This window comes from Chaetodon auriga, chromosome 7, assembly GCF_051107435.1.
Source record: "Chaetodon auriga isolate fChaAug3 chromosome 7, fChaAug3.hap1, whole genome shotgun sequence".
In the NCBI taxonomy this organism is placed as follows: Eukaryota; Metazoa; Chordata; class Actinopteri; order Chaetodontiformes; family Chaetodontidae; genus Chaetodon; species Chaetodon auriga.
Window position 1 is genome coordinate 23,553,071 of NC_135080.1, and position 25,721 is coordinate 23,578,791.

Below are 25,721 nucleotides of genomic sequence, written 5' to 3' on the forward strand. Positions count from 1 at the left end.
TCAGCATAGAATGAATGAAGGCATGTATAACATGCCGTCTGGGCTGGTTTTGTCAAAATCAGTGGGAGGAGTGCAGAGTTGTTGTTTCAGGATCAGACCGAGGCCAGGAATACAGTACTGTCTTATTCTTACTCTGACGAAGAGGCCAAAGAATCTTCCTGTAGTGTTTTTCTCTTCTATTGTGTCTTCTAAGTAGGGGAAAGAAGTCAATTTAGACTGAGTAGAAAATATTGGCAGAAGGGAGGAGGGTGAGGATAGAGAGACAAAGAGGAGGACAAGGAGGAGGAGGAGGAGGATCTTAACAGCAAATAGGCCTGACTATCCCATCATTATCAGAGGTGAGTGTTAAAGGCTGAATGGCTTGTCATTATTTGCGCTCTCTCTCTCTCTTTCTCACTCTCCGTCCCGCGCTCATCCTCCTCTCCTCATCCCTTGCCTCTCTCCAGGAGCGGAGGAGGAGCAATTAGATGGAAATCGTTAGCTGCGCCGCCGTCGCCATCAGAGATCATTGACTCTCTCGTCCTCTTTCTCTCTGCCTCTTCCTCAGCCATTTGAATGATTCACTGATGACAAAAGTCTGATTGTAATCTCGCCTTGAACACTCACACACTGCAGGATTGAAGGGAGAGGAGGAGGGGGAGGGAATGAGCCAAGGCTTTTTTTATTGGACTTTAAAGTAAAGGGAAAATAAGCAACAACTGCAAGAACGAGCGGAGAAGAAAAACAGAAAAAGTAAAGAGGAGTTCGAAGAGGGTAGAGCTGGATCGCTGTGGTGAAAGTAAGCTGCATCTTGGCACAAGTTAATGTGATGGAAAAGATGGACATTGCACATGATGACATTGAAATTGCACATATGCAAGTCCCTTTTATTGAAGAATTCACAACCTTGTGATTGCAAGAATTAAAGCAAATGTGGCCAGAACTCTCAGATATTTCAATTGAGCCACGTGGTCTCTTCCCAGTTTGACGTGCTCAGAACACCTCCACAGGGAGGTCTCCAGCAGACATCCTCATTAGACACCTGAACAATCTCAACTGACTTCTTTCAACACTGTGGAGAAGTGATTGTACTCCAGCGCCTTCCTGATTTCTGAGCTCCTTATTCTACAGGGGTGAGCCCGGCCGCCAAGCCAAGAAAACCCATTTTGGCCTTTTGATACAGTGATTTCATTCTTTCGGTCATTACCTAAAGCTCCTGAGTATAAGTGAGGGTTGGAATGTAGATATCTTCACCACAACAGTGCAGCAAAGCATCTGCATTAATGCTGACACAGAACCAGTTTGCCCTGGGATTCATCCCCACTGCTTCACACTCTCAAGATCGCAGTCTGGTGAATTCAGAATAACCACATGAAGAGAAAGTCGGCCTGGAAGTTAAGTCCTTACAAGGTGTGATTAATGTCCATGGAGGATCATTATTGTATGTCTCATATTTCAAAGGTTGCTGATTATAAAAAGTCTGGCTTGCCACACTTTGCTTTGCTGACGAGAAAGCTACTCTCTAGGTCAGTCGCTAGCTTGTGTTGAATGCCAACATTGACAGGCACGAAGAGGTAGAGTGCGTCTTCATCATAACTTTGCTGGAATGGACTGTAGAGCAGGGCTGCCCACAGTGGAGCTGGCTGCAAGCTTTGATGAGGCCCACATGTTCTTACTTTAAATATGCTCTTTAGTTATGTACGATCCCTGATTATGAATCATTTTTCCTAATCTCAGTACAGACTGACACTGCGCAGCCAAATGTATTTCAAACAAAGCCGGCGAGAGGACTTCTATTTTAGAGATTTGAATTCCAAGTCAGCTTATTTGCCAGCAATCCATTGATGTACTGATATCCGTCATCACTACGACACTACACATGCCCGACGGCAACGTGCAGCGACCAGTTAGCTGCTATCATTTGCCTCTGGGGAGTTTGTCAAACAGTGCCTCTCTTTAGCTGCTGAGTTAATTTGTTCCTCTCAGGCAAGGGTGTTCTCCCAAACCAGCTTGTCATGGAATACAGTAACACGCCACAAGATGTGCCTTGTGACATCAGGGAGAAAATAAGGGCAAAAGCTGCTGAATTTGCAGCCTTTCCAATAGCGTGCGATGACAGAACTGATATTTCAGATTCAGCGCTGGTTTTGAAGTGGGGATGTGAAAGCTTTGACTCCACTCAAGAACTGGCTGATATCGACACACTGTGCGGCATCATGAAAGGGGAGGTTTTGTTTGCGGATTACAACAGATAGAGCCTCTGCAGTGGCTGGGAGGAAATCTGGCCTCACCACACTCGCATCACAAATGGTCAGCACATATGGAGGTAAAGTGGCAAAATACAACTGATTCCGACACCAAGAATCAGGGCCGCACTCTTTTACTGTTTTAGATTTGTTATCAGTGAGCTATTCTGAAGTTTATGTAGTGACTTTGCTGTTGTAATCACAAGTGCATCTTTAAAATTCTAATAGATGTTTTTCTCATTGTTAGCACTGCTTTGTATAGCAGATCTGATTATCACTGACAGGCTTTTATGTGTTACTTGAACAGAGCTCAAATAGAAAAATAAAGCATGCATCATGGGAGGGGGCCTGGAGGCTGTGCGTTCATTGTTTTCAGGTAAAAGAAATTGTTACCTTTTTGGCCCATCACTAGGTTGCATCTCTGAGAACAGTTGTGTGCCAAATCCATCGGGCTGAGAGATGCCCAAGGTTATCAAAATAGTCAACAACATATGGTGAGAGGCCCTCTGACACCACCAGCTCAAGGACCTGTTGGATGTGATGGGAGCACAGTTTGGTGATGCGCTGAACCACCGGGAGGTTAGGTGGAGTTGCAGAGAAGTACTCAAGCAATGAGAGATTTCCTCAGCAGTAAGGACAGAGATGCTCAAGTACCCTTGGATGAGGAATGGCTTTCTGACCTGGCTTTTGTGAACATCACAGGTCTGCTCAATGTGTTGAATGCTCCGCTTCAGGGAAAGCACCAGATCATCACTCAGCTACTCTGAGGACATAAAGAAACATCTATAATACCTTGTACCTATCATACAGTGCAGTATAATGATATCTTACTATTGTACTGTATTGTATGATCATTTTTTAATTCACAATACAGCAGAGATACATGAGTAGAAATTGCCTTATATTGTCTGTAGCTGCATGAATAAGTCAACGAGGTACACGTGATGAAAGAGAGGCTGTCTGCTGCACTTCTCAGTGACCCGGCCCAGGATTTCACAGACACTTTGGGGATGTCAGGGACCATGCAGCAGACTTGGAGTTGTTTTTCCAGCCCTTCACCATCAGCGTGGACGACTCAGTCAGTGATGAACTTCAGATGGAACTGACTGAGTTTTAGTGTGACTCAGAGCGCAAAAAGAACTCAAGCTCTCTTTACCCAAAGGTCTAATACAGATGTGTCCCAGCAGACAGGTACTATGCTCAGATGTTCACTAACCCTACAGTACAGTACAATAGGCATTTGATTTTGGCCATAGCCCACCATTAAGTTTCAGTTTTGACCCTCCAAGGGAAAATGTTTGGGCAGCTCTACACTTGGAACTTTAAACCGATGTACAGGTGTGACCAAGCCTCACCACTTTTTAACTTAAACCACAACTGAACCACTTCTACTTCAATACCTAAAAGTAACCATTTGAATTGTTGTCCTACTGGCAAAAAATTTGAGTACAGACTCAATTCGGGGAAAACAAATCTCACCAAAGTGTGTTCAACTTCCCGGCTAGCAGGCTGCATCATGATTAGCAGTAAGCTCTTTAAACTTTATTCTACTCCAAAATAGCAAACCAGAAATGGTTCCGAACTGTTAGCTAACCTCTATGTTAAAGTTGCCACGAATTAAGTAATTTTGGGCTACGATAATCATCAAAAATCTTTTTATTGAACATACGTGCTGAGGGTAGAATTCAGAATAATCAATTTCATCTGTTGACTGTCACAGATTGCTTCATTAGCCCTGCTGTGTCTGCATATGAAGCCAAACACAGCATGTTCCAATGGTTACACATAACCTGCAGACATTTCCGTAAAAGTATTGCCTTTTAGTCCAAAGCATTACTCAGCTGCTTCCCCTCAATTCTTCTTATTTAATAAAAGTGTCTGTGTGAGCCCTCTTATTTCAGGGAAATTTATGGCAATATATGCACACTGCTTTCCAGTAAAAACAGTCTTTCAAATCGCCACACAAAAACATGCCCAGGAGAGATTTAGTGTGCGGGTGTGCACGCTCACACACACACACACACTTTGCGCGCTATGACAGCAGTTGTCCGTGCTGGCCTGTGTCTGAGTTAATGGCTAATTAATGCTCTGGTAGAGGCAGCTCCCAGGGGAGCGCTGGAGAGACACCCACTGACTTTGACTGCCAGAGGTCAGAGATGCTCTCTTACCCACCTTCTCTTTTCTCGTTCTTTCTTTCTAACCCCTCTCTTTTCTCTGTCTCATCTTCTCCTTTGGCTCCATCCTCATTGCTCCCTCGGTTGACCATTTTCTCTCTCTTTCTGACCGCCTGTCAATAATGTGACGTCATTGATCTCTATTCTCCATCATTACCTTCTCTCCTCTCTCTCTCCCCTTCAGTTTACATCTGCTTCATGAACACAAAGTTAATGCTCACAGAGTTGCTGCCCCCCCCCCCACCACCACCACCACCACACACACACACACACACACACACACACACACACACACACACACACACACACACACAATAAACACCAATGATGTGCCCTTGAGTTCAAGAAAATATACTCCAGCTACAGTGGAGTTTCTCAATGGTCAGTTGTAAAATGCATGATAATTGCAGAGAGAGACTACTGTACAGCGCTGCAGTTTCCTCCTTGTTCTGTGCAATCAGTCTCAGTAGCTTTCATAGAGCTAAAGAAAGTACACTTGATGAAACACCCACAGAAGATGTTTCAGTCGGTACAGAAGAACTAACGACGGCCTTTGAATGAAAGATTTAATGTTTATGCACGCTTTGTGTTCCTCCACCAAAACCAGAAGATATGGTGCACATGGAATGAGAGGTTGTTATAATGGCTTTGTTCAAGCCTTTGTTCGACGCACAATTTTTGGTAACGAGCGCAATTTACACACTGAATGAATAGTTAAGCCACAGTTCTGATGATGGCCACAGCTGACCACGTGTCAGCTTTGAATAATGGACTTCAGCTGATTTGAGACATTCATGCTTGTTTACTTTTCAAGGATCTTGGTTCTAATTATTGCTCGAATGTTGATGTGAACTGTATCAACAAGTAAGATATACATATGACTACTTTAATATGGGGGAATGTAGCAGAAATCTGATTTAATAAATATACAGATATCTGATTAGGCTGTAGGTTTATTGTGCAAATCAATGATGAAACTGTGATTTCCTTGAAACTACTACAGTTCTATTAATTTCTAGGTCAACTGTATGTTTCACCGAAGCAGCTTTATAAGGTGATGATGCTGTGTGTTCACCATGTGCTTGCAGCTTAATGCGCTACTTCTTCTACTTCTTACTTTGCTACTTCTAACATTAAAATTGTGACCATATTGTGGTTAATATTATAGTAAAAAGTAATGCAGATGAAACAGTGGAAGCTCTTGCTACTCTCACTCTCGGCTTTCACATCCATAATAACTCGCAGCGAGTTGCACACGGCCCTGTTCACACATTCTGATGTCAGGGAACATGGCAGGGAGCGGGACTTCTAATGGGGTCATCATTTCCCTCCTTTATTAGAAGTCACCTGCTACTCCTCAGTCAGAGAAGAATACATTCATGTGCTGTCATTTTTATCAGACTTACAACTCCAAATCAGGCACTTAGAATTGGAAATGTACTGTAGCTCGACTCGGCTGTGCCGTCATGTTGCTGCCGTAGCTAACATAGCTGACAGCAGGCTCCTAACAAGCAGCCGAGATGCAATCTTAATTAAATCTGACCATTAGCCTTAATCAGTGGCCCCCAAAGTGAGCCTGGGGGGCCACCTGTGGTCCTACACTGGTCCATAGGAAACGTAGAACAATTTCATTTTAGCAGTGTCTTGCTCCCTAGATGTTAGTCAAATCTATCCTTGCTGTCACCTTCCGACTACTGTGCAGGCAGATAATCATATCTAACAGCAGGAAATCTTCTTAAGGTTTCTGGGGACCAAAATGGACTAATGTTCAATTATCTGGGGTTCTTTGACTCGAGAAATGTGTGGAACCTCCGGCCTTGATAACAGCTTACTTAATGCCCCCATGTGTAGAAATTTTAATTACAGCATTTTTCAAATTTTTTTGGATGACACAAGTTTTTATTTGTTTAAAAAAAAGGACAGGTCGGGCTTGCTGCCATTCCCTCTCAGTGGTGAGGGTTCAGATCTGATAACCGGTTCCAATTCACAGTTGGCAAAAACACCCTGATTCGTTAAGCACGGAGGATAATGAGTCTTGTTGGAGAACTTTTTATTTCTTGTCATTCTTTTTTTTTAATTAAAGAGGAAATGAGCCATTTCTCAAACATTCAGGTAGCTTCTCAGTCATGTCTGTGACTGTTCATGGCCGTTGCTTTGAGTGTGAACAAAACCAACAGAGTGGAGTGCATTACGTCAGTTTTAGAAGAATCTCTTAGTTAAACTTTTGTGGATCTGTAAAGGCGTCACAATATTTGGGGAAAGTAACATGTTAGAAATGAAGCGGAAATGTTCGTCGCAGTAGTGCGACATTGTATACCTTCAGCTTCACATTTAATTTTCAAGTTGTAACTACTGGATGTGAAAATTCATCAGACTACCTCTAAAAGCTACAGTGTTTTATTAGAAGAGCTTAGAGATCTAAATTGAATGTAGAATTGAGCTTCAGTTATGTCTACTTTAGTTACTTACTTCCAAAAAGGGACTCAAAAGGAAAGTGCATTCAGTTCTGGATTTGGAATCAGCAAAAGAGCAGCAGACATCGTTCAGTTTGGGGTCGGATGCAGCAGGGTAACATGAGCATGAGCTTGTGTAGCCACTTCCCATATAAAGGTAGATGACAGTGAGCTAAACTTAGTCTGTAACTTATAAATAAGACATTTCACCGTCTGATTTCCACTCAAAAAGCACAAGAACATGCAGATCACGTGCTTGACTTCATATTTTAGAGGCATGTTGTTGGGAGGGAAAAGCAGGTGCGTGCTGGAAAAGGTCATATGAAAAAGGCATTAAAATGCACTTCTGTGTCCCACTTTGGAATGACATGTCGCTGTGAATATTAATCCCCTCTGCCTTTTCCCTCCTCTTCTGTTTTGTTCTGTCTTTTCTAGCTGGTGCTGTTTTCAGGGAAGCTCAACACCATTGCCAGTATTGTGACCATTTTCTTCCTGCTGGTGTATGCTGCCGTGGACCTGGCCTGCTTGGCTCTAGAGTGGGCATCTGCACCCAATTTCAGGTACAAACGTGTCACTGACTTAACTGAAACACACAGTTTACCCGTCGTAATGAAGGCCTGTGGTCAACACCCCAGGATGTGACTTTCTGCAGCACGTTTTCCTCACTAAACACTCTCCTTCTCTTTATTTTCCACCTCTGCCATTGTTTATGTATGTGTGTAAGGAGGTGGTTGTTTGCCAGCTGGATGCTGCTATGGTGACAGTGTACAAATAAAAGACATAAAACTGGCCACTGCTTATAGCCCCATATTGGACAGGGACCAACAATAAAACCGACGCTGTGTGTGTTTGTTTTTGTGTGGGCGCAGCCTGAACTGGGTGCTCAAGTAACAGCGCATGGAGGTGCTTAGAGATTTAAATTTACAGTGTTTGTGCATGTGCATCGGGGTGTGTGTATGTGTGTTGTTTGTATTCTTAGGACACTTGGAATGATCCTGATTTATAAAAGCTCCCTGAAGCCGTTTTCACACAACTGCAGTATAACCTGAGGACGGTGTTAGTGTGTATGTGGCTTGATGATCACATCATGGCACCAGCACGGCCGGAGTTTGGCATTTGATTCACTCTGTGAACAAATGTGATTTTCTTATTGAGCTGTTCCAGATTTTTCTGTGTGATGTTGGTGGTGTCGACAGAAAATGTGTTCTATCTTCACCATCTCTAATTTGAAAATCTCCACATCCTGTAAGCCGTATTGTTTTTTCTGAAGACATACCATCCTTGATTAATCTCCTCCACTGGCTGTGAAATACATTTGAACACGATAACAGCGACTGTTTTTATTTGTTATGGCAGGAGAAGCTCTTTAAACACCATGCAGCATTTCTTTGTTATGACAGGTTGCCTCCAGTGGTGCATTGGGTGTTATACAGTTATCTGCAGTGATAGCAATGAGTGGTAAGACATGTGAGAACATTTAAAGCTTCCCACATCAAGGACGCATCTGTCAAGTCTGGTTGAAATCAGGATACAACAACTGAGAGTGTAAACATACTGTACATGTGGAAAACAAAGAGGTTGAGAAGTAATTCTTGGATAAGTGAGTTCCTCTTGTAAAACTGGGATTCGGTCAGGTGTCGCTCTTCTGAATATTTCGCAGGATGATGTTAGTGGATTTAATTGATGCTGCATGTTGGGCTTTGGTCTCGTCTTTGGGGATTGAATACCTCTCTTGAAAGGCATTCACACAGAGTGCTGACACAAACTCCTGTTGTCTTACCTGTGAGATGAGGCTCTTCAGCAGCAGCTGCCTCCTTTGCTTTGTGTTTGGATGTGAGCACGGAGGAGATGTTTGTGCACATTCTCTTGTCACATTTTAAGGAAGTTGATCAATGGAACAGTATCTCCAAAAAAGAGCGGCCCTTTTTTTTTCCACACATTTCTGTGTGACTCACCACTGACGTCTTTTTTAGTGCTTATTAAACGGCAGTGCAGCTGCACGGCAAAAACCTTTCTGTTATAAGCCCCGGAATCATATATTTGAGAAAAATGGAAATGTCTGTCCCTATGTTTTGTCTTCCAATGAGCCTTTATATCAGGGGTTGTCAAACGTCTCACACAAAGGTCCGCATCTGATTTTTGTTCAGCGTCAGAGGTCTGAAATGATTGGCCATGAAAAAATACTGTTGAATCTCTTCATTAACATCATGTCTCTTGTGATTGGGCCAGCATGAAACCGAGGCAGACGAGGTTCAGACAGTCAGTCCATACTTATTTCTGACTCAGACATATTCAATACTCAGACATTTACAATAGTCATTGTGTCCTAGAGAAAAGGAGAGACATCCTGTATTAATGTGTGAACCTCATTTTTGGGGGTCTAAATTACCACAGAAAGTTTTGAAATTGTTCTAGTAGATCACCTCAGCCAGCAGCTGTGAAATGGGCTGCAACGTAGTCCTTAGGGACAAATGCACCCATCATACTCCTCCACTAAAAGTTTTTTTTTTCTTTTTTTTTTTTTTGCCACTGACAAGCGCAGATTTTTATTCTACACACACGCACACACACACGCTGCTGTGTGCTTGTGTGTCAAACTGTTGTTGTAAAGTATCCGTCTGCCAGCTAGAGACTCTTCTTTTAGTTTTTGTGTTAAACAGTTTATTTGAAATAAGTTAGTTATTAAATAAATGATTTCAATTACATCATATGGCCTTGGTGTTGATAACATGCAGCCTACATTTCAAAGGAAGAATTTTTTCAGGACATAAAACCGATGATCTGTTGATCTTTACAAATCAAGGCTCGACGGTCTAACAGTGGCATAGCTGAAAACAAGAAGTCAAATCAAATCCTGACCATAAAATTGAAAGTCATATTGAATCCTGGATTTGGAGAATCGACACTCCTAATATCTCAGTGTCTAAATGACTAATAGGTACAAAAAGTTTTGGAATTGGTTCAGTAGATCAATCAGCCTAGCAGCCACGAAACAGGTTGCAGCGTAATCTGTGTGTTTGTTTTTGCCACTGACACACACAGGGTGTATTTCTAAGTGTCTGACAGCATTGTGGAGAGGATCCCTGCAGAGGTGGACCTTTTTCTTAAAGAGTAAGGTCCTTTTTGTTTAACCAGAAATAGCTGTTATAGCGTAGAGCTGATAGTCATGCAAAGTAAACGTGCCAGCAGGCTATGACTGCTGGAACAAACCGAAGCTTATCGAAGGGTTAGCCACTGTTAGTCATGCAGCAAACGCTGGATTGACTCTTAGCCTGTTATCTCCTCAATTCTCCAGCTGTCTTTCAGCTCAATTCAGAGACCTGATGTATTATTTTGACGTAAAGGAGTTTGGGAAAAGCTTCCCCTGTGGGAAATAATGAATTGGCATGAATGTGACATACTTTTCAATTATTCACCCACAACGGTTATTTAAAGATTTCCCTCTTTGTTTTAAGTGCAAACTGTGGTTTTTGAGTGCCAGACACCTGAAACCACCTCAAAATATAGCGATAAGTTCTTGGAAAATTACATTTTACAAGGTTTTTGTGAAGTTTTCAAATCTGAAATTGGCTTATCGTGCATCATTTCCTGTTTGTACAGGTCTTAAGATGCATCAATTTGAACTGCCACAAGAGTGCACTGTCAGCCTCAGCACACAGGGTCTGTTTTATAGTGTCAGTATAGTGAGGGATTGTTTGTTAGAGGGTGTGCGTGAGAGAAAAACTACAGTAACTTTGTGCGCAGTGCCCAGTGTTTCCTCTGGTGCCCTCCATGTACAGTGCTGTGCGCTATCTGCTCGTGCCTCGTTATCACTGTATGACCGCTGGCAAAGGCTACAGGACACAAACTTAGCTGCAAAACTTTTTTTCCGACCGTCGATCTCTCCTCTCCCTGTCGGCCGGGAGACCCGGGGCCCCTGCAGCTGATAAGGCGGCTTGTTGTCTGGCTGGCCGCCTGCTTTGGGCCTCCTTCCTCTTCCCCTGAGTTGTTAATTCTGTTAGTTCATTGTTGCTGTGTCACTGGGCAAATTTTAACGCCCGTTGTTTGTGTGTTTATTGGTTTCCATTTTTGTTGCTCGTGCTCTGTGCTTCTCTCACTGCTCTCTCTGTCTGGCTCTCTCCCACGTCTCTTTCCAGGCAAAAAGAATTAAAAGCCATTTAGTGCTGTCTCTCCCCCTGAGAACTGCTCTGTAATTAGCATAACTAATTTAGCAGAAATATTTCCCTTTCCCTTAAATTTGCTGTTGTGCAGGGAGGGAGGGATTGAAATTATGATGTAGCGGAAAAGATGTCTGCTTGTTAAGTGTGTTAGTGTGTGTGTGTGTGTGTGTGTGTGTGTGTGTGTGTGTGTGTTTGCACATAACGGTATACAACAGGAGAGTGAAGGTATGCAATTTGGAGACTGTGTGTGTCTGAGATCCAAGTACGTTGGATGTTTTTTTCGTGGCCATTGATGTGTGAGTGCATCTGCCTTCAGGACTTTCTGTGTGTGTGTGTGTGTGTGTGTGTGTGTTTGTACGTGTGTGCTTGAGTGTTTTCCTTCATTTGTATGTGTTTGCAGTTTTATCTTTGTGTGTGTTTTGTGTGAGGAGGCTTCTGTTGGCTGCAGCTTTATCAGTGGCGGCTCCAGCTGTGTGGAGCGTTCCTCAGGGGGTGCTGTGTGTCCTGCTGCTGATGCTGCACGGGCACCGGTCACTTGGACTCGCGGCTTTAACACGCATGAACACACACACACATATAAACACATATACACACAGTACGACAGGGTCACTGGCCAGGATTCAGCACGCAACCAAGCGTTCTGTGCTGGTGCCAAAGGATGTTTGTGGAACTCCGTCACACGCAGGCGATGACCTTCAGTCAGAGTGGGCGACTGGAAAGCAACAACTGGCAGCTCAACAGGAGCACACACATTTTTACTCTTTTTACTTTTACCAGCTCGGTGCCATCTGATGTCCAAATTACAGTAGCATTCTCCGCTGCTACCTCAATTGTCTTTGTAATAATCTGTGAATTGACCAGCTGAACCATTAGCTCCAAAAGCAAAAGCTTTGTCCTCTGCTGTGCCCATCCATTGTCCAAATATGAGTCAGAGTGATTTGACAGATTGGGGAGTATAAAAAACCAGATGGATCATCAACTGTGTCTGGATGGATGAGAGACAGTAGGTTGTTAGAGGATCATTATCTGTTAATGGAGGGATTGAGGATAAAAGTGCCTTTATCCTGAGCCTCAGCTCTAACCAGATATTCAGAGCACGGGTTTGTGATCAGCTCTTTTAAAGACGGCTCCATACTGACCCCGTGCGAATAGGTATTTGTAGGTAGACTGCATCTGTACTTGGATTGCTCATACATTAACGGACACTTGTAAAAGGAGCGAAAGTGATGAACCATCTTTGAAAGTGACACAGCACGATTTATTGATCTATGTTCTGTGTCCTGGTGCTTTAATATAGATCCTTTATTAAGTCTTTATGACACTGATTTACAAGGTTGATCCTGTGTTGTACAAAGAATGATCCAGTGTAAAAGTGTACTTAGTGTTGACTTTCCTAACGATTCATTTCCCCAGTGATGTAACGGAAGTTTAAACTCAGACTAAAAAGTTCGGACTTAGACTAAAAAATTGATATATTATAAAAGCCATTTTAAACTGTTACATATTCTAATTTCAATGTCCTGGACAAAATTGAGAAATTCTGGTCAAATGTAACCTGTTTTTATAGACCCTATTTGTTTCTGGGACTAATGGGGAAACCAATTTTTGAATTTGTGCCAGTATTGAATGAGAACGTTGCAGCCGACAGCTGTGAAACAGGCTGCAATATAATCCCTCCATGCATCCATTAAAAGTGTTTGTTTTTGCCACTGACAGGCTCAGTTTGTTACTGTAAGTGTCTGACAACATTATGGAAAGGATCCCTACAGAGATAAACCTTTTTGTTAAGAGAATGAAATCCTTATTGTTTAACCAGAAACAGCCGCTATATGGCTCTTGCCAAAGCCACCAGACTCCATTCACAGAAACGTCATTTTATCATCGTAAAACACACTTCTCGACAGAAATAGAATAAAAATCACCAAAACTTCCTCTTTTCATCATCACTAACTCTGCTTTGGTTTAAATAAACCCTTAACTGACTGCTGTTTCTGGGGCTGCATAGTGAGGGTAGCGACATTCAATCGAGTCGACTAATCGCTCACATCTTGACTCAGTAGAGGTGCAAGTGACAAATCATTTTGTTGATTCAAGTCATATTGTTCAGGTAAAAGATTCAAGTCACTGAACATAGCCACTTTCAGAAATGCACCCCTTTACTCCAGTCTAATGGCTGTTTGTCACTCTCATGTGTGAATAAGCTCACCTTCATACAAACACTTTCAACATGGTGCTGAACTGACAGTCAGATTAACATAATTCAGGCTGCATTAGCACAATGCAAAACATGTAGAGAGAGATGAATGCATGTCTTGTTCCGCAGGAAACACTGCGAAAGACCTCATTTTACATTGTTGAGGAGATTCTTCTCAGATCAGATCAGAAAAAATTTTGTGGCCGGGGCCAAAGAGATTAAAAAAGTTTGGAACTTACAACAGAAATAATTTGACCAGCACTCTCTATACAGATTTTCATTCTGACCACATGGACGAATAATGAATATCCAGCAGAGCAGTAGGATAACGTCAAGTGTACGAGCGCTAAGCCAACAATGGTGCTCTCAGTCCCCAGTGAGGAGAGTGTCAGTGCAGAAAGCTCCTGATTCCTGCAGGGGTAATGATGATTCAGTTTACCTTTCACTGTTAAACATGTGTTTGTACACATGTACTGAAGACCTCTTATGCTGACGGGCAAAGTGTAACAGTGTTTGGATGTAAGACTGTGGATCACTGGAGAGCTGCTGCCTCTGTGAGCCTCGATCACCAAACCTCCTCCATGCCACAGAGGCCTGGAGAGAAGCTCAACTCAAGTGTACCGTTCACACGACGAATGACGGGGCCGTCAACAGGAGAAGAAACATGCTGCACTAACAGCTTTTATTGTTGGGACAGGATTTCTTGACGATGTTGTGTGGAGGTTTGTCAGGTAACAAGATGACATGCGATTGATCCCATCATGCAGTTGTGTTAAGTCACATTGAGGTGAGTGGATTGTCATGTTACACCAGACTGGTCCAGTATCCAGTGATTTCTTAAGTTCTCAAGTGGTTTCTTAAAGGCAGCCCAGTCTCCACTGGTGTTGTGCCAGTTTTGGGACGCTGCCTGACGTAATGTCTCATACACTCACTGACCTCTCACTTATAGAACCTGACATCTCCTGGCAGCCTCCCTGTGTCTGTCTCAGAGTGTGTGCCTGTGTGTGAGGGAGTGTCAGGATTAAGTTTCTGTCCCCACTTTCCCTCAATTATGACGTGTCTTTTGGCTAAAGGCCGGGTGTCCTTTCTCCGTCTTCATCGCTCTCCGTTTCTTTTCCTTAATGTCTCTAAGGACTTGATTGGCGGTGATTATTTCAGGGTGCTTTTGCTGTGTCAGCTCAGTGACATCACTTGCTGGAGAACAAGAGGGGTGGCAGAAGAGAGAGCGAAGTGATTGTATGGAGGGACCGTAGAGACAAAAGAGATGGGTGGGGTAGGGCGGACCTGGTGGCTGAGCTTTTAGCGTAATTACACCCTCTCTCCAATGGGATGGAGACAAGGATAAGATGATAGAATTGTGGACATCGCCGACGCTAAGTGATAAAGTCGAGAAGAAGTGAAAGCAAAGTTTGAAGAGAGTAGTCCTGCACGGAGCAGCAGTGGGCACAGGCTAGGATAGGCTACAACAGGTATGTCAGGATGATATAGTCATCATCTACTTATAGTATGATGAAGGTTCCTGCTGAGTTTTAACAAGCGAATATGTTTTATTTTATTTCCTTTCGTTAGTCATAAGAGATCATCCCACTGTGCTGTGGGCAGATTTTACTGAACAGCTTCAGGAATGTCAGTCTTTAAAACCTGCCGTGAAACCTGCCCAAGTCTCGCTGTAACAGCTGCCAAATAATTTCACCAGCGTGACAATCACTGGTGATTTTCGGTGTCCCATATAGTCTAAATGCTGTTTTAAAGGATTTTCCACCCTGACAAGAGTGTTTGTAATTTGTCTGGAATGTAAATGCCTTAAAATAGTCTCACCAAAAAACTCACCAAAATAGCAGAGTCAAGTGTTTTATTGTGAAAGAGCCAGAAATTCTCCATTTACATCAGCAACCCAGCCAGGGTCATACTACACTGTATGCCAACGGATGCCAAAGGGCAAGAGAGGTAATGCTGCTCAGGACTAAGTTATATATTTAGTTCAGAGAGGGGAACTTCAGCAGCATGGTGATGAGTCTTGCTCTTGGTCGACTTATTGGTGAGAAGTTAAATATTTCAACTTGAAAACAGCAGCAAGTGAAGGGGTGATGATGTTTGGTAACATTTGCTAATTTGCGCCAAACAAACAGTTTTTCAGGTATTTCATCATAGTTTTAGACAACTGAAAATTTTGATGATGGTGCTGGATGAAGAGGCAGAGCATCACCAAAGTAACTGCAATTCATCCTGATGGGGACATTGTACCAATCCATCACATAGATCAACTTTGACTTGCAAGTGATGCTAGAGGAAAAGTGGGCTTCATCCTCTTGGGTGCATGAATCTCAGTACCAAAAGTAATGGCATAGTTGTTAAGATATTTCACTAAAACCAAAAACGTCAACCTGCCTGTGATGCTAGAGCATAAGAGGAATACCAAAGTTATCAGGCTCATCCTCTAGAGACTGAATATGAATATCTGCCCCAGATTTCTTGCCAATGCATCCAGTAGTCCAACATCCAAAAGAGACATTTCAGACTGGTGAAAGACCGACTTTGCCATCATGATGCTTGGGTGGCTCCAAATGAATATCAGCTGGTTTATTGATATTGGATTTTGCCTAAAAATCCAATATTGATTTGGTTCTAACTACTGCTAAATCTGACAAATGGACTGGAGTTGCCATCTCAGTTAAACGTCTCAGGGTAAGGCTCTTAAATATCAGTACAAAATATTAGCTTTCAGCATTTTTGATCTTTAAAAGTATTCACTTTCAGGTTTCTAACCTTAGAGCTGCTCCCATTCTTATTTGTCCCTCCCTTCTCAAAGAAATGAACTTGACCAATGGGAGAGCTAATGACTGTCTCACGGCTGTCTCTGTCAATCCCTTTGTTTTTCTTCCCTTCTCATTCCGCTTCCTGGTGGTCTCACCCCCTGCTAGCGTCTCGATACTAAGCGCTTTCCCGCTGCGTGGTGTTCAGCAGTGGTTACTCTCCCCCTCTTAAATAGTCTGTGAGAGGGTCCATGCGGGAAGCCTGTTGGTCATTTGAGATGCATTGTGTAATTACAGCTGAGACTATTTTAATGACTGTTTATCCACATGGCTGCAGTTATTGCAGGGAAATTGGGGTCAATTACATGATCCTCCAAATATGTGAGCGCTTCCATCCGCTGTGTGGCTCCCAGCTCCAAGACCCCATCAACTCATTTGCACTTAAATGGCACACACACCTATGAAAATAGATTTTGACAGGCACATATGTGTAATGAGTAAAAGTAATGCACTTGATCACATACAAAGTCAGGCTCATGCACACACACACACACACACACACACACACACTGAGAGATCTACAGCAGTCTGCAGCTCATTATCTATGTGTGCTGTTTGTTTTAATTGCTCTTGTCCCAGCATTAACTCCACATTTGTTTTGATGCTGCTGTGCAGTCGCACATTAAATGGTTCTGTAACTGTGTGTGTGTGTGTGTGTGTGTGTGTGTGGGTGTGTGTGTGGAGAGTTTGAGTTGAAGTAATTATGGCTCGTCTGAAATTGAGATCCAGATGACTCACGGATAAAATCTGACCTTTTAAAGAATATTTCAGCAAAACTATGGCCCAGGTTGCACAACTTTAGTTTATATTGAGTGAAAAGTTTAAAATTGTTTACCTTGCCAATGCAATTATTCACTTAAAATAACATCTTGTTATTATAGTCAATGACAGGGATGTGTCTAGGATTTGAAGACCCTGGGGGCTTAGCCTGGACCTCTGTAGAGGGGTCTGAGGAGATTTTTTTTATGATCTGTTTTGATGTTTTTTTGGATGCACTCTGGCAGATTGATTATGAATTATGACATTAAAAATATTAGTCATTGTTATTTTATTTTATTTTATTCTTTTGGAGATCCGGGGCGATTCATAAAACATTCAGGCACGTAGCTGTGGACAGCCAGGCCTAATGATGGCTGTGGTCCAGGGTACGCATGTCAACTTTGCTAGTGTGTGTTGCCTGCCCCAGAGTCTCCACGGATGGCATCAGCTGCCACATACTGTTAATTAGCATTCAACTTACAGTGGTTGTATGGCACAGTGGTGCAAGAGCAGCCAGACCAATGGAAAATGATATAGTGTGGGGCCAGAGGGGAGGTTTTAAAAAATCATGATGTCAAAAGCCAAGAAAGCAGTCACAAGTAGAGCCTCAGCATCTCTGACTGAAAGAACAGGATGTTTGTTTAACATCGCAAAGATACCTACAAAATGACCACTGAGCAGAATAAAAATGAGTTGCAGTCTCAACAAAGAACAGAACAAGATGTGCTTCAACAAATCGGTATTTACCGCAGGACTGATTTATTTTTCTAATGTTGTGCCTTAGAAGTTTGTCTTTAAATATGAATATTGTTATTCTCAAAGTTTCTACACAAACAGCTATCAAGTGTCTTAAATGTTTCCTAAGTATTTTTTTCCCGTCAGGGTGGGAAAGTCTCTGGAAAAGGGATTTAGACTATCATGTGACACTGAAATTCTCCAGTGAAACCCAGACGGATGAAGTTCTTTCATGGGTGTAGCAGCTATTTAACAGAGTGCCTGAGTGTTGGTGAGAGTTCGCTCATTTTCCAGATGGCTGACTCACTCTTATGAAATGCTGTATTTTATTTTCTTTAGTTTTTGCAAGTTAAAGAAGATTGTTAATTAGCACAGAATCAGATCTTCTTTTCACTTAATCCAAACAACATTCCAGTCATCAGACTTAAAAGATGCTCTCAACACATACGAAGACACCAGTGAACATGTTCAGGAATAAGTTCAGTCCAAGTCATTCCAAATCTATAAAATCAACAGGAGAAACATGTTAGAAGTTCAAAACTTAATGGAAGCACTGCTTGTCATTGGCAATACATAATACTGTCTACTGTCTCAGAACAAGACTGTGGGCTCTATTTTTGTGGCAGCGCAGCTTTTGCACTTTGATACGATCCTCACCTTGAAATTGGCCGAGTGATATTTCCGTGCAGAGCGCACAGGTCTCAGGTAAGAGGGGAGGAACACGTGGGAGCTTCAATCAAATGGGCGTTTTTGGTATTTTGATGGAAATTGTTTCTTAGTGCTGAGAATAGACCATGTCTGTTTCTGGCGGTTTGCTGCCAGTCGGAGGATTTTGCCAGCAAGAGTTACCTTTTCCTATTTTAATGAAACACTCGACATCCAGTAGATGTGTTTAAATTGGCATCAGAAAATAACGTTTACTGTAATGAAGGGATGGCAGTAAATCAGCCTGCATTGATCACGAAGGTCATTAGGATTCCTATGGACACTATGGACACCTGTACCAGATTTCAGAGTGATTCATCCAATAGTTGAGACATTCCACTAGGCCTCACGCAGTGGGAATTCAGCAAAAAGACACTTCACTGTTCGTGTTTATTAATATGGAAAAAGCTTTCCACCGTTCAGGTAACATGTCTTGGTCAGCTCCTCCAGAGGGCAACTTTGTCATGCTATGAAATCTTAAGATGAACCACAGTCCTGTTGAAACCAAAGGAATGGGGTCATAGAGTCTAAAAGTTCAATCAGGATCAGACTGAAAAAAATCTGCCACTCCTGTGTGAAAATGAACGACAGCTGAGAATAAGATCAGAAAGTAGTAATACTCTGAAGATCTATTTCTTGATAGACTTTAATAATTCAGTATGAGATTCCTGTTCCATTAGTTTTTTTAACCCAGGTGGATGGATAACCATGTTTGCAGAATTTTGATTTCATTCCAGCTGCTTTTTTATCTGTGGTTTGTCAAATCCCTCTAAGTTTAACGAACTGACATTTGGGAAGTGCTTCGTCAGAGGTCTTAGAAATGAGCTTGTAACGAACGGCTGAAGGTTTTTCTTGTCATATCCTCTAAAAACACCTCCCTAAACAACTTTAAACAAAGAAACAACATTATTTACAAGAAACAAAGAACCATCTCTATACTTTATTACATAAAATATGCCAGATTACAGTTGGAACTGTAGAGTAATATCAGAAGCGAGCAACAGAAGGTGGCCGTACCATGCAGGGTAGTGATATCTTACAACTGACTACAAAATTCACTCCCAAGTCTTTTTCCACTCTGCAGCATATCACCCTGAATCGTACACAGTCAGTAATCAAAGTTTGTTGTGTGTTTGCAGTATGGTCACATCCATGGTGTGATGTTTTCCTCAGAGGGTTCTTGGTATTTCTCTCTGTCTGTAGAAATTGTTATGTCTTTGTCAGGTTTTATTCCACTCTGTTCCACTAATCTGCACCACGTTTGAACAAATATTTGACACATTATGAAAGAACCTACTTTTATGTCTCAATGGACTTGGCAAGGCAGCTCTGTTTGAAACACATGAATTAGCTCAAGTCCAGACCAAAAACATCTAGCCTCTATTAGCAACATTAGACACACCCTGAAAAAGAAGTGACGATTGATCAACACACTTGAAAGCTGCTAGAATCAATATTTTTTTCCACCAGTCAGTCACAACATGCAGTAAAACCTGCTTCATGTTGTGTTGGTCCCCCTCATGCCACTACAACTGTTCTGACCCATCGGGACATGGATTGGATGGTGGGGCTTCCGTGGATCAGGCTTGTTGATGCACATCCCAAGGATGTTTGATCAGATTAGGATCTAGTCAATGCCTTGGGCTTGTGTTCCTCAAGCCATTCCTCAGCAGTTTTTGTGGTGTAGATGGGCACAATGTCCTGCTGGGAGAGGCTGCAGCTGTCAGGGATACCGTCACCATGTGGGGTGTCCATTGTAGGCAACAGTGTTTAGGTGGTTTCCCAGCAGAACATTGCATTGTAACAAGTAGGGATGGGCATGTCAAGCAAACATATTATTCGATATTTAATGATAGCGGTTCAACGTCACTTGTCAGTACTTTTAGTGTTGTTGCTGATCAGTGTTTATTAACAAGGGATCAAACGACTGTCTGTAATGTGAGGTGAGTCGCTCGTAGTGATGAGTCAAGAGAGAATTATCACCCAATTCTTCAGTTCACCTCAGCTCTACAAAGCTTTGTAACATCTTTCATCTTTCATCTTTCTGTCGTGCTTCCAGCCTAACTTTTACCTCTCCACCTCTCCTGTTCTCCTCTTAGGCCCACCTTCCGTTACTTCACCTGGCACACGTGTGTGTTGGGCATCGTGGGTTGTGCCGTCATGATGTTCCTGATAAACGCCATCTACGCCTCGGCCAGCATCGCTTTCATGCTGCTGCTCCTTCTGCTGATTCACTACCTCAGTCCCACCTCCAGCTGGGGCTACATCAGCCAGGCTCTTATTTTCCACCAGGTCTGCTGCACGCACACACACACAAACACACACACACACACACACACACACACTCTCAACCCTGCATTGTCATTACTAGAGCAACTAAAATCTCATCCCCTCAGCTTTACAAGAGCCTGTACCTCTGCCAAGCAATCGTTCTATCAGGTTTATAGAGACATGCAGACACGCACACACACATACACACACAAACACAGACAGACTGATCTCTGCTGCCTCTCCCTCAGCCAAGCCCTCTGCATTTAGCAGACAAACACACACACACACACACACACACACACATTTTCTCTCGCACTCTTTTCTCACACATACACTCAACACTGCCTTGTCATTCCTACAGCAGCTATCTATCACATTTATATCAGGTTTACCAAACACACACACATACACACACTCATAAACATACACAAACACAGAGCTTTACATCATCCAGCTCTCCATGTCCTCTATCTGGCGAGCCTGTTGCTCTCAAGGAGAGGGGGCACTGCTGCCAGGAGGGCTTGCTGCCGAGGGAAGCTGTTGCCAAGGCTGCGGGCAGGGGTTATAATCAGGGAGGGTGAGGGGGGCTGGGTTTGCCAGCAGCTTGTCAGGAGGCAGAACATTATTACAACCACTTAACTTATTGAGATTTTCCTCCTCCCGTCCTCCTTCCCCTCTTTCCTTTTCTCATCCCGTTGTCTTTATGTCTCCTTTTTCTCTCCCCCCTCTGCTGTTTGTCTCGACCCACCATAGCATCTACAAACAGGGATGGGGCCAATCTGATTGGCCACCCTTGGTGCCCTCACATCAGAGTCAGAAGGTGATAGGTAGTTAGCTTATTAGTGTAATGGATGGATTACTGGGTACAGGCCCTGGGCTGCTGGACCACAGCCTCGGAAGGAAGAGACTGTTAACAAAGACATGCACACTACAAAGAGACACACAAAATGATGACAGAGAGACACAAAAAAAACACCACAAAGAGAGACAAAACCACTACAGAGAGACACACGAAACAACCAGAGAGACTGACAAAATGACCACAAGGAGACACCCAAAGAACCACAAAGAGACACACAAAACCACCTCAGAGAGACAAACAAAACAACTGCAGAGAGACACTCAAAACAATCAAGAAAGACACACAAAACAACCACAGAGAGACACAGAAATGGCCACAAAGAGACACACAAAATGAAGACAGAGAGACACACGAAATGACAACAGAGAGACACAAATAACCACAAGGAGACACCCAAAGAACCACAAAGAGACACACAAAACCACCTCAGAGAGACAAACAAAATGACCTGCAAGAGACACACAAAACGATCAAGACAACCACAAAAAGACACAAAAAAACACCACAAAGCTGTTCAAAGTTATGAATAGCAATGTATTGTTTTGTATTGGAATAAAAGCTCTTCATTTAGCATTCATTTATTACACTGAATGGACAAAGTAACAATTTATAATGTACATTTTATTATTGCCAAGAATCAGGGCTTTAAATGTACATTTTCAGTCATTTTGTAAATGTGCCTCCTTTGTTCAAAACTGACCCAGTGTGCGATTACACTAATAGACACAGCAGAGGAGACCAAGTGTGTGTATGTACACTTCTCATACATACACTCATCTTCCGCTCCTGCACCCTCCAGCAGTAGCCAGTGTGGCAGGGCGCCAACTGGGTGACATTGAAGCAGGGACGGGGGACACAACAGCTCGCAACAAAAAAACACGCTGGGAGATAACAGGCGGCTGACAACAGTGTTTAAGAGAGAAAGAGAATGAAGAAAAAAGACAAAGTGAGGCAAGAAACGCTGATGGTATCATGGGAGGGAAAGATAGAGCCAGAACAGAAGCAGGAAGAGGGGATGAGTGATTGAGAAACTAAGTGATGGATGAGACTGAAGCGACAGAGAAATGATGATAGCCTGATGGATGAGAAGACAGGGGAAAATGGAGAGATAAAGATAGACAGATGATTAGATGAGTGGAGGCAGTTGGACTTCGCCTCTGAGACCCCGTTTTGTCGTTTCTGCGGCAATTAGTGGAAGGGAGCATGAAAACAGATATGGTGATTATGATGGTAATAATGTTGGAAAACGTTTGCATCTTCATTTTTGATTGATGTGCTGTGTAGACACACACATACGCTCAGCGGCTTCAGGACCTGGAGCTAAACTTGTATTGCCAAGACAGTCATTAGTGGAATATATATTAGATTTTTCTGGATCTCTAAATCGCTAAATCCTCAGCTGCAACATGAGACAAGTGTCATTCTTTCATTTTTCTTACAGTTTCATATCCATCACACACGTCCGAAATGTGTTTTCAAATGGAAGTCATGTTAAAGTATTTTTAGTCATTTTCAACTGATGCTTTCCCATTTAATGTGCGTTTAACCGAAAAAGGGCTCCTGCTTTAATTGGCCAGGCCTGTAGGCTTCACTCACCTTCCCTAAATGTGAGCTGATTGGTTGACTCCTCTAAAGTTCACTTTCTTCACACCACATCTTACTGTACTTCACGTCACATCAAGCTGTACTTGCCTCAGAGATGATGATTTCTACAACCAAGTCCAGTCACCCTAGATTCAACCCTCCTTAGATAACCAAGTCTTGGATGACTGAAAATCTTCAGACGTCAGAGGTGACTTTCTTATAACACCAAGAGAGCATGCAAAAGCCACGAAAAGCAAAAAATTATCCATTAAAGTTACCCTTCATCTCTTCAAGAGGTGAATCCAACAGTGTTAAGTAGCAGCTTTAACATGGTGGACATGTTGTCACTGAGCTAATAGTCATTAATTCCAATGAGGGTATAAATCGAGTGTTAATCATTCCTAGTAGACTGTAAGTTTAGATCTAATGTTTGGCTCCACTTGGTTACATTTCCTTAATGGTACCGTGATGCCGCCTCATCAAAACACTTTCGGAATCCTAATGGTGGTTGTGCTGTAGAGTGCATTGTAACACTGGCACACATTTAAGCGTATGCATGCAATATACACATGCTGACGTATGCACACAAATATATACACACAAAACCTTTGGTCCTTGCCATAGTCTTTTATTCTAATGGGATGTTGATTAGAGATGTAATGGTGACAATACAACAGCACATGCATACATATCAGATGGAGGTACACACACATACACACAGGATATTCAGCCACTGAAAGCAAGGCTATGTGGGTTTTTGAGCAGTGAGGCCACTGAGATACATTTACAATCGAAAAATTGTTCTGATCGTCTTGTGTTTACGTCTTACTTCACTTTTTGTGATAAGACAACTGAAATGTTCTTGACTTGCTAAAACAGTCAGTTGAACAGCATTATGTATATGAACTTTGCTAACATTAACTGACGTTAGCCACCATAAGCTACTTGTCATTTGTAAGAGGAAGATTGTGCCATTTCCTCTTTCAAAGGTTACATAGCCTCACTTTAAGTTCAAAACTTAAGTCTGAAGATAGACAAGAAAAGTCCATTGATCCCATATGATGTGACTCATTTGCTTACCTGAATTTCTTGGCAGCTCATTGGGTTTATTTAAATCGCTCTCATCCAGTCCACCCCTCTGACGCTGCCAGATCTGTCTTGTGGGAGCTTTCAGGGATTTGTTTTTCTCAGGCCTTTGCCTTCAATCTCAGAAAAAAATCAAGGACTCAAATCAAAAATGTACAGTGAAAAATATTTATGGAAAAAATAAGACCAAACACACAGCTAAGAGTAGCAATACTGCATTGAGAAGAATTTCCAGGGATCTCAATAATGACCATACTAAATGGTGTAATTGCCAATGTTTCACCTTTACAAATCTGCTAATTTTGTTGTTCAATTTGTGTCAACGCAATAGGTCATTAGGTGCACTAGTCAGGAAACTGGGATATTCCTGTTGCGTTTCAGTGGTATTTTTTGTTATTATCCTCATGTTCCCTTGAATTCCCCATCATAACATTCCTGAAACTGACAGGTGAAATTAATTTGGATAAATTATCCTTATCCTAAATATTATCTTATTTTATATTATATTGATACTATACTGTAGCTCTTGATTGTCTTCAGCTTGTATCACAGCTGAATTGTAGAAGCTTTAGCTAGAGCTTAGCAGCTCAGATATACACTTGACCTATACCTTTAAAATATACAGCACCTATATCTCTGCCTTAATCTCAAATGAGCTCATTGACAGTGTTGTTTCTAAAGTAGTTTATTTAACAAATTTATTTTCCCAATGCATGTGAAATTATATTTAGCATAGATGTAATTCATGGTTGGGTTTAGTATAGGCACTTGCATGCAATGTGCAATGCAGTAAGTTCCCCTTTCTGCACATTTCCCCGATCATAGGAGAAACATAAAAACAGGCTTTAGATATATGAATGAGCATGTTCATGTCTATATATGGCCAACATCTATTTACTTAAGCATAAGGAAGGTCACATTTCAAATCTGTTGGCCTGCAAATGCGTATATTCAAAACATGTTATGCTGAACATCTCTGTTGCAAGTGTGTGCATATGTGTTTAAGTTACATCACCTGCTGGAAAGAACTTTAAGAAGTGAGTGTTGTATGTAATTAAAGTGGACTTGAGTTCTGGGCTTGATGTCTGCAGCGACATCTCTGTTTTAGGGAACCTTCATGATTCACACATGGCTGTCTGGATGTCACTGGAGTCCACTGGTGTGGACCATGGGGTTAATAAATACACACAGTAACCCAGTAACAAACCTAATCCCAGTTCCTTTGCTTCCTATAGGTGCGTAAGTACCTGCTGATGCTGGATGTGAGGAAGGACCACGTCAAGTTCTGGAGGCCTCAGGTCCTGCTGATGGTTTCCAACCCTCGCAGCAGCGTGGGCCTCATCACCTTCATCAACGACATCAAGAAGAGCGGCCTGTACGTGCTGGGACACGTCCAGCTAGGAGATCTCAGTAAGGACACTGAAGTTCAGCTCAACGTCGACAAACTGACTGACCAGAAATTATATTTGCACAACCATCGTTTTACAAAATATCTCCATACACACAAGAACGCAAAACACATTTCAAATGCTCAAGCAAGCATGCAGGGCCAATAAGTGAGGATACAGTCTACATGAACGATAGATCAAATAAACATTGTGAGCATGCTCTTACTTTGAAACATGGTGGTAAATTAGTTTTTTCCTCCTGTGAACGATCAGGAAACCACACAGTGACGACTTCTAAAGTTCGTTTGTCTG

At 42.3% G+C, this 25,721-nt stretch overlaps 1 protein-coding gene across 1 annotated transcript in view; it reads left to right on the top strand.

The window, feature by feature from the left end:
* Nucleotides 1-25,721, top strand: part of LOC143323894 (solute carrier family 12 member 9) — a 60,929-nt gene that overhangs the window by 29,699 nt on the left and 5,509 nt on the right. The window contains exons 9-11 of the mRNA XM_076736060.1: nt 7,288-7,412; nt 20,318-20,510; nt 25,257-25,431. Of these exons, the coding sequence (XP_076592175.1) occupies nt 7,288-7,412; nt 20,318-20,510; nt 25,257-25,431 (493 nt within the window). The remainder of the gene's footprint in view (nt 1-7,287; nt 7,413-20,317; nt 20,511-25,256; nt 25,432-25,721) is intronic.